Source organism: Tribolium madens, unplaced genomic scaffold (genome assembly GCF_015345945.1).
Source record: "Tribolium madens isolate multiple individuals breed KSU strain unplaced genomic scaffold, Tmad_KSU_1.1 Scaffold_91;HRSCAF=231;Tcas5.2_LG7, whole genome shotgun sequence".
Classification (NCBI taxonomy): domain Eukaryota; kingdom Metazoa; phylum Arthropoda; class Insecta; order Coleoptera; family Tenebrionidae; genus Tribolium; species Tribolium madens.
Genome location: NW_025401063.1, coordinates 5,169,578 through 5,177,807, shown reverse-complemented (window position 1 = coordinate 5,177,807; position 8,230 = coordinate 5,169,578). Strand labels below are relative to the sequence as shown.

At 34.6% G+C, this 8,230-nt stretch overlaps 3 protein-coding genes and 2 non-coding genes across 6 annotated transcripts; 3 read left to right on the top strand and 2 right to left on the bottom strand.

Annotated features, from left to right (window-relative positions):
- Window positions 1-3,088: 3,088 nt before the first annotated feature.
- Window positions 3,089-3,305, bottom strand: LOC123012265. Its single transcript, XR_006413206.1, has one exon. It is a non-coding gene; the product is annotated as a small nucleolar RNA U3 (small nucleolar RNA).
- Window positions 3,306-3,563: 258 nt separating this feature from the next.
- On the top strand, window positions 3,564-3,635 carry Trnad-guc. Its single transcript has one exon. It is a non-coding gene; the product is annotated as a tRNA-Asp (tRNA).
- Window positions 3,636-3,799: 164 nt separating this feature from the next.
- On the top strand, window positions 3,800-4,941 carry LOC123010723 (DNA-directed RNA polymerase III subunit RPC7-like). The gene is made up of 4 exons (XM_044407805.1): window positions 3,800-3,941; window positions 3,994-4,064; window positions 4,114-4,361; window positions 4,410-4,941. The coding sequence occupies exons 3-4, from the start codon at window positions 4,191-4,193 to the stop codon at window positions 4,872-4,874; spliced, it is 636 nt and encodes a 211-aa protein (XP_044263740.1). The 5' UTR covers window positions 3,800-3,941; window positions 3,994-4,064; window positions 4,114-4,190; the 3' UTR covers window positions 4,875-4,941.
- LOC123010719 (XK-related protein 6-like) lies at window positions 4,911-7,230 on the bottom strand. 2 transcript variants are annotated; one of them, XM_044407802.1, is made up of 4 exons: window positions 6,705-7,230; window positions 5,975-6,642; window positions 5,774-5,929; window positions 4,911-5,723 (listed from the first exon to the last, which is right to left on the bottom strand). In XM_044407802.1, the coding sequence occupies exons 2-4, from the start codon at window positions 6,573-6,575 to the stop codon at window positions 5,275-5,277; spliced, it is 1,206 nt and encodes a 401-aa protein (XP_044263737.1). In that variant the 5' UTR covers window positions 6,576-6,642; window positions 6,705-7,230; the 3' UTR covers window positions 4,911-5,274. The 2 variants fall into 2 exon arrangements, with proteins under 2 accessions (XP_044263737.1, XP_044263736.1); XM_044407801.1 differs by having other exon boundaries at window positions 5,975-6,650; window positions 6,705-7,228.
- LOC123010722 (syntaxin-16) lies at window positions 6,871-8,229 on the top strand. Its single transcript, XM_044407804.1, has 3 exons — window positions 6,871-7,199; window positions 7,246-7,549; window positions 7,596-8,229. The coding sequence occupies exons 1-3, from the start codon at window positions 7,119-7,121 to the stop codon at window positions 8,144-8,146; spliced, it is 936 nt and encodes a 311-aa protein (XP_044263739.1). The 5' UTR covers window positions 6,871-7,118; the 3' UTR covers window positions 8,147-8,229.
- Window position 8,230: the final 1 nt, after the last annotated feature.

Here is an 8,230-nt window from a genome sequence, read left to right as displayed (position 1 = left end):
TGATTACAAAATCATAAGTAAAAAATATTTGTTCTTGGTTGTTCTTGTCTGAAAAAATTTTAATGATTTCATAGCTTTGACAAATTGACGTAATTTATTTTAAATTAAAACAACTTTTTGACATATTTTTACATTTCTTTCAAAAATAAACTAGGTTTTATAAATTTTGTGCGTAATTTTATCATAACCTTGTATAATACATAATAATGCAATAGTATATTAAATATCAATTTGAATTTTATTACTCATTGTAGTCATTTTTGTAAAAAATTAATACACATAATTTTAACATATTACAGGTCCTAAATATTTTTTCATTTGACTCATAATTATTTTGATAAGTACCTACTCAATAAACAACTCATAACTGCAAAAACAATAGCATATAACAATAGCATTTACCAAAAACAAGTCGTATAATATGTAATTAGAAACCCTCAATAGTTTTTATACTATTTTTCCAGAAATAATACAAGCTGGATTATAAAATGCTTCAAGCCATAACTCCATTATTTTTAAAGATATAACTATTCTTCTTGGAACAAAGTTGCACAGTTTATTGTCAGCTGTTTACATTGATCAAGTGTCCCTCCCAAAAAATTGCACAGAATTAATTGTTCAACTTTGATAAAAAAGTATTGTTATATCTTTAAAAATAATGCGGTAATGGCTTGGGGTGTTTTTTATAATCCAGTCTGTATAATTGATTTGCCTGCGGTCTAAAAATAGCAATGTATTTCAAATATTATAATTATCAAGATAATTGTAATTAACCTCTATAGGTACCCACATGACGAATGTATGAAATTTCCGGTAAATCCCAATTCCGTAATTTCGTTGCATTTCACGCAGAATTTCCCCGAAAATCGATAAAATAAAACCGCAAAGAGTATAAATAATCAAAGCAAAGATGTTATCTGTTACGGAAGCTACGTCGAAGTCGTAGACAATAGTTTCTTGGTTTTCCTTTTACGCCAAGACTCAGTTATTTATAAACGATTACAAACTTGTTAAAAATTTACCGGCTTTCCCACTTTTCTCCGTAAATATTAACGAAGAAACCATAACACATAAATTTCTTGCACCGTTCACTTATTGATAATTTTTCCGTATTCTCCTCAAAACACACCATGGTACGAGATAAAATAAATTTTAATTTCCCATTTATAGTCTGGTAGTTTTGTTTTATTGAATTTAATGGAATATTCATTGGAGGACAGACAAATAAAAAATATTCACATGAACAAAAGCATTTGCAATTTGTTGATGTTTTTTTCTTGTGATAAAAGCGATCAATACATTGCGGGGAGCAGACAATGTGGACATTTTCACACTTTCTAGACTACAGGAACACGAATTTGCGTATGTGAGCGTAGGTCAGTGCTTCTTTATTGAAATTGATAATGAGTGAAAGTGGTGTAAAATACCACAAACGAATTATAAACGGTAGTTCGATCGGCTTAGCAACAACTTCGGAATCCATTAGCACCCACATTAATTATTATAAAACCCGTTTTCACGAAAGTATTTTTTATTAAGATTCTGTCAATAGGTAAAACGGACGAAATCCCGAAATACAATTATTTTTCAATTAGCACAAACCCAGTTAAGTCGTTTAGTCACAATCCGATTACATGACTTTTTTCTTTTATACGAATTAAATCAGTTTCCTCCCTCGTTCAAGAAACCAAATTAAAACCGAATCTGGCCAAGGCATTTTTACGGCGCTTAATAAACTGGAAATGTTGCAATTTGGAAATTTATATTTGTTGGTATTGCTGCAACCAGTAATACACCAGAATACAAATGATCGGCGTCAAATTAAAACATAATTAGTTAGTGGAGTGAATTGTATGGTAGTTCTGACCATTACTTTGCGGTGCGGAGAATTGTTACTTTGCTCGAAGATGGTGATTGACAGATGGGGTTACGTTTCGCACTCCTGCCCCCTTCGAAGACTGTCGTAATTAATCTTGTTTAGGCAATCGATTTTAAACAAAACTGTTTCTGGGGCGTTTATCACTTCGCTCTGCATTGGACGCCTAAATGGACAGCTTGTTAGCACAAAGAATTCAGCTCCAAATCGAAAAAAAGAACAAATCATTGCGATCGATTTTGTAAAATGCTTATGTAACTCAAAGATTAACAACGGCGTTTGTACTTAATTTAAGTTTGGATAAACTCAATGACAAGAAATCATGCCTAAAATAACTAAAAAAATTTGATAGAAAAGTATTTTTAACCATGTAATACAAAATCGCACCTATCGATTTTTTTCACTTTTTTTTGTAGTGAACACAATTCGCATCTTATTATTCAAAAAAATGATAGTTGTATGTAGATTATTATTTATTAGGTAATTTTATATCAAAAATTTTTTGATCGAAATAATTATGTCATGCTTGTAATTTATTTAATAATTATAATAATAAATTTATAAAAACTTATTGCATTTGATAATTACGCAAGTCTGTATTATAATTTTGTATTTGTGAACTACAGCGAAATGAAGCCTTAACGTGTAACAAATAAAACGAAATATGGAATAAATTGCAAATTCTATAACAGAGATATCAAAAACACTTATTATTTTACAATGTCTCTACCTCATGAAACTATTATAATTTTGTATTGTTTTGCACTTTTTTTCAGTCCTGTATTAACACAAACAAATCCCACTAGACCCAAATCACTTAAAAAGTTTCAGCGTTATCGGATTTCAATTAATTTTAAAAGGCTTAATGACGATGCATTCTGAAACTACTCAGTTTGGTTATATTTTAACCCAACGTTTGACTTTTGGCCTGTTCTAAACATAAAATCAACGGCTGAAATTAAACATGATTAACGAGCAGCAGCAGACTTGTCAAAATCAGATGCGTTACCATTCCACGCTCAATCCCCAATAATAATAAAAGCAAAGGCGTTACAACAAAATTTAACACATAGTGACGATGAAATAAAAAAAAACAGTATGCAAGGGAGTCTTCTTGAGATCTTGAGAAACCCAATTTATTTTTATAATCTATTCACAGATTATATTAGATTAATCTGTGCTATTTACTCTTTAATTTGATAAAAAAATGCAACCACTCGGACTGCTCCTACCCCATGCTTGCTCCATAAATAGAACAAGTGAACGATCATCGATGACATGACTCAGGATATTGACAAATATCCAGAGCAGTCTGCCTCACGCTCAGGAGTTAGAGCTGTAACTCATCATCGTGGTTGCGTCAACTCTACGTTTGAGTGTAGAGTATGTGAAGATATACTACAGAAATGATCCTGTGAAGTATGATCTTGATAAACTTGACTCTAGAATTTCTACTTGTATCAATGAGGACTAGTAGCATGCGCGAAGAGTACTGTTAACGCCATCTTACGAACGACTTACAAAGTTATAAAACTACTAAAATAATTATTGTATTGATGAACAATTATGATATTAATATTATTTATTTATAATTATCAAAAAATATCTTTCCATTTCTGAAAATAATTATTATAAAAATTGTGCATACCCGACTTAAGACTTTAGCTTCAGCAAATTATGATATCAATCCTCGGTAGTATAGTGGTCAGTATCCCCGCCTGTCACGCGGGAGACCGGGGTTCGATTCCCCGCCGGGGAGGATCATTTTTTTGATAAAATGTTAAATATTAAAAAAAGAAATAAAAATTAAATGCTTTGAACAGATTGGCAGTTTTTCTTTAAATTTTTTCAATTTGTTTAAGACCAAAAAAATTAATCGTTACTTGACACTTGTCATCCTGCACATAACCTCAATCTATCACATGGAACCAAAATTAAATCACAAATCGATTAAGTAATGACTGTTTTTCACGACGAAATAGAAATCGAAGATTTCGAATACGACGAAGAAGAGGAAATTTACTATTACCCTTGCCCATGCGGTGACAGATTTCAAATATCAAAAGTGAGTGACTATAACATAACCTCAAAATAATAATTTTTCAATTTTAAGGAAGAATTGCTTGCGGGCGAAGAAGTAGCAACCTGTCCGAGTTGTTCCTTGGTAGTTAAAGTAATTTACGACCAGGTAAAAAATCAATGTCAAAAGCTTGGAGGACTAGCACAAAAAATTGTAGGAGACGTTCCAGGAGGAGCAGAATGAAGTCAAAAAACTAACAGAAGATTTGAAAAAATTAGAAGTGACTAAATAAAAATGAGCGGTAGAGGCGGGCGAGGGGGCCGTGGCCGCGGGGGCATTAGCAAATCATTCAACAGGGAGCAGTTGAATGCCATGGGAATTGTTGGTAATGAGGTTTTACCAGGACCTGTCACGCAACCGCCCCCTCTTTATCCGCTACTAGACCGACACCCCGTGCCTCTAAACGTGAGACTTTGTCTTTTTTTAAATAGGTTGTGATGTAATTTGTTGCAGCCATCTGTAGAAACAGATTATCTGTTAATTTTAAAACAGGACTTAATAGATCACATGCAGCTGTCACCATCGTATTTAAAACTGCCTCACGATAAAAATAAACAACCTGAACAGGAAATTGACAAATTGGTGGCACAGTTGCCAAGCGTGAAAGAGAAATATGACTGGAAATTATTCCCCTCAGAACTCAGACCCAAAGTTTTGGCCAAGAGAATGAATAAAAAAGCCGATAAAAACGTCGATGTACAGCAAAAGCTTAAACAGTTGGAGCAACTGGAGGAGAAGGATGACAGTAAAGCAGCCAAGGACGATGAGGAAGAGGAAAATGTTGAAGATGAAGAGATTGTTGAAGAGGAACAAGATGAAGAAATGGATGATGGCACGGATTACGCAAACAATTACTTCGACAATGGTGAAGATTATGAAGATGAAGATGATAATTTGGATGATGGGCCCATTTATTAATTTATTTTTACAAAGTGTATATAGCGACTTAAGAAATAGTAAATTAAAAGTTTTTATTTTCAAATAAGTTAAGTATAAATTAAGGCACTGGTTTTATGTAAGGTTACAACTTGTTAAAGTCATGGAGCTCAGTTCCACTCGCCACAATTGTGCATAAAACTATATTAATCTCAAAATCTGGACCAAATATTGCACCAACAATCAATCGGTAGGAGAAAATGTGATAATAGAACTAGTTGACCTACCTACTAAGACACACATTTCTACTAATACAATAAATTAAACATCACATTGTTAATAAAATTGTAACTAAAAATCAAAGAGGATTCATTGAGTACGTACATTAGAGATCAAGTCACTGCAGAAATAATTCGCCTACTCCCTCTTTGATCTTTGACGATTAACTAGGAAGGACTGCTTGCGTCCTGTGATACCCTGTGCTAGGATGGAAGACTTTATAATACAGCAACATGAATATCAGCCCGGCAAAAAACGGGATAACATTCAAATACACAATAGGTGTGTAATAAATCTGTTTCTGGAGGGTAGTATCAGCATTGCAGTACCACACAACATTAGCTATCGTATTTTCTACAAACAGCACGACGTAAAAGAAAACATATTTCAAAAAAGTCGGCCCTTCAACCAACGTAACTGGTGTAAAAATATACACAGTACCAAAAATTGAGTAAAAAAACATGTCATAGACTTTGTTGTGCTTACAAAAATTGTTTTTTTGGTTCGTACAAGAAAGCCAAAAAGTCATCACGAACCAATGGAGTACAGTCACCAGAATTGTGGGCACCAAGTATTTAGATGCTATCACACTGATGCACAAGATCCGTGAGACTAAAACAAAACGATTAAAACCCTAAGGAAATAATCAAATGACAAATTACCAGTGACTAGGAAGTGCCACATGAATTGAACTAGTGTCCCTGGCCATGAGATGTTGTTTTTGTTTTTGAGAGACACACGTAGTAGTCTCTGATAAGCGGCCATTGACCACGCCATACTAACAAATGAACTACCGATTGATAACAATTGGTGGACCACTAGAAAAAAATTGATTATTTTGTTTGTGCACATTTCCAACTTACAGGTAAACGTGTCACTGTTGTCTAAGCTGTCCTTATCGTTACTGTTTGTATTGAAAATAATTGCGAGTTGTAAGATTTGTTGGGGGGCTGCTTCGAGGAAGCATTCAAGGACCCGCAACAGGGCGACGTCCGAGTCTTCCTTGACCATAAGTTCGTAGTACTTGCGCTGATTCTCCTGGTCCTTGTTCTTTTCAGCTTTCTTAGACTTGATGGCGTATTGCAAGGCATCAAAATACCTCAAGACTGGCGCTAATTGAAATATCAATACAGCAAAACAGCATAATCTCCTTTTGGTAAATTTATCAGTCAGAGTCGCGCTCCTATCACAATCTTTATCTAGCATGTACATTCTTATACTGAAGACAGTATTTACAAAAGCTGGGACGAGTATAAATCCCAGAGTGGTAAAAAAATAGGCAAATTGTTGATGGACGTAATATCGATACGCAATGTTGCAGTCAAAAATCACATCCAGTATGTGGCTTATTATAGATATGACAAAACCAGCAATGTCCCAGTTGGTCACCCGATCCACTGAGGGCAGCTGGTCCACTACATCGGTCGTTGGGGCGTACATTTTCGATTGATAAATGATTGTCATTATTCACGGTTGAATAACTCTTCTTCGAGACAATGAACATCACACTGGTGGTTGAGCTCCTTGTTCACTGGAAAGCTAATATTGACAAAAGTTATCGCTGTGAAAATATTACAATTTTGGCATACATACCAATTAGCCAAACTTTATAATCCATTGTTTGTCCCAAACAGATGAATCATCACTTCTTTGTCCTTTAACCCCTCATCTCTTAAATAACATGTGAAAAAATTGAAAACCAAACGTCAAAAATTCCTTTTCTAGTCATAGGGAATTTAGCCCTTGACGTAATTTTTCTAACGCCAGTACACAATCACGAATAAATTTATTTAATTACCTACTTCTTATTACACAACCAAACACTATAAAACATTAACTGAGTTGTTTAAAAACACTTCTTTGAAACTCCCTCTCAATGTATTTATTTATTCATTGTTAAAAACAGTGTAAACATAACCTCACAAACGATAACAGATGTCATTTGACAGGTGGTGATAAAAATTATCAAAATGTTTCTGTTCTAATTCGGTTTTTGAAAACGCACCCATGGCGTCTCGAAGTCTAACTGACGTTTTCTTGCTAATGCGAAATAATGCTGTCCGCAGTCGTCACATCTACCCCGACCAGGTAATTAGCACTTTAACATTGATCTTTTAAATACCCAAAACTTTAGGACAACTCGGAAAGAATGCACTTGGTGTCCCTCAACGACATGGAGGAGGGTTTGGGGGACCGCAACGACAACCGAATGCCCCCCATGTGGATCGACTATTTGGAAAAAGCCCAAATGATTCTACCAAAACTCAAAGCGAAGATTAACGAACTGAAAATGTTGCATTCGCGGCTTTTAAACAGGCCTACTTTTGACGAAAGCCCCACTGACGAGATTGCGATTGAGAATTGCACGCAAGAGATAACGAGGATGTTTAATGAAACCCATAGATTAGTGCAGATTATTAAAAGCCACTCTTCCGAAGGTGATAATTTGATTAGTGCGTGCGTTGTTTGAGTTTTCAATTTTAGGGCCGATGAAAGAACAGAGACTTACCATTAATGTTTATCACTCTTTGGCAAGCGCACTCCAGGAGTTATCCACAATGTTTAGGTCTACGCAGAATAATTATTTGCGACAAATTCAGTCGCGAGAGGACCGCGCAAAAATTTATTTTGATAATCAACTGGAAGACGAGGATTTGTACAACAGGGAGGTTGATGATATTGACACCTATTTTGTGAACTCGAAACAGATGAGTCAGCAGCAACTATTGTTGCTAGAGGAAGAAAACACCAGATTTGCGCAAGAACGGGAACAAGAAGTGAACGCGATTGTTAAGTCAATTGTAGACTTGAATGAAATTTTTAAAGACCTCAGTCAAATGGTTGCGGACCAGGGGACTGTTCTAGACAGGATTGATTACAACGTTGAACAGACGCAAATTCAAGTCTATGAAGGTTTTAAACAATTACAAAAGGCAGACGCTTACCAGAGAAAAAATCGAAAAATGTGTGCTATCCTCGTATTGGCTGTAACCACAATTGTTTTATTTTTTACTTTAATTATCGTGAAATCCTAGTCGTGATAACGTAATTTTTATATTATTTATGAATTATTCACTAAGCCAAATATTTATTTATGTAAATAAATGATTGAAAAGCAG

What these genes read in the sequence shown, in the direction of transcription:
- LOC123010719 (XM_044407802.1), bottom strand. Translation starts at nt 6,575, where the DNA reads ATGACAATCATTTATCAATCGAAAATGTACGCCCCAACGACCGATGTA. An exon ending in CAACAGTGACACGTTTACCT is followed by an intron (nt 5,930 to 5,974) that starts GTAAGTTGGAAA and finishes ATTTTTTTCTAG; the next exon opens with TGGTCCACCAATTGTTATCA. An exon ending in GTGGCACTTCCTAGTCACTG is followed by an intron (nt 5,724 to 5,773) that starts GTAATTTGTCAT and finishes GTTTTGTTTTAG; the next exon opens with TCTCACGGATCTTGTGCATC.
- LOC123010723 (XM_044407805.1), top strand. Translation starts at nt 4,191, where the DNA reads ATGAGCGGTAGAGGCGGGCGAGGGGGCCGTGGCCGCGGGGGCATTAGC. An exon ending in GACACCCCGTGCCTCTAAAC is followed by an intron (nt 4,362 to 4,409) that starts GTGAGACTTTGT and finishes AATTTGTTGCAG; the next exon opens with CCATCTGTAGAAACAGATTA.
- LOC123010722 (XM_044407804.1), top strand. Translation starts at nt 7,119, where the DNA reads ATGGCGTCTCGAAGTCTAACTGACGTTTTCTTGCTAATGCGAAATAAT. An exon ending in GTCACATCTACCCCGACCAG is followed by an intron (nt 7,200 to 7,245) that starts GTAATTAGCACT and finishes CCAAAACTTTAG; the next exon opens with GACAACTCGGAAAGAATGCA. An exon ending in TAAAAGCCACTCTTCCGAAG is followed by an intron (nt 7,550 to 7,595) that starts GTGATAATTTGA and finishes TTTCAATTTTAG; the next exon opens with GGCCGATGAAAGAACAGAGA.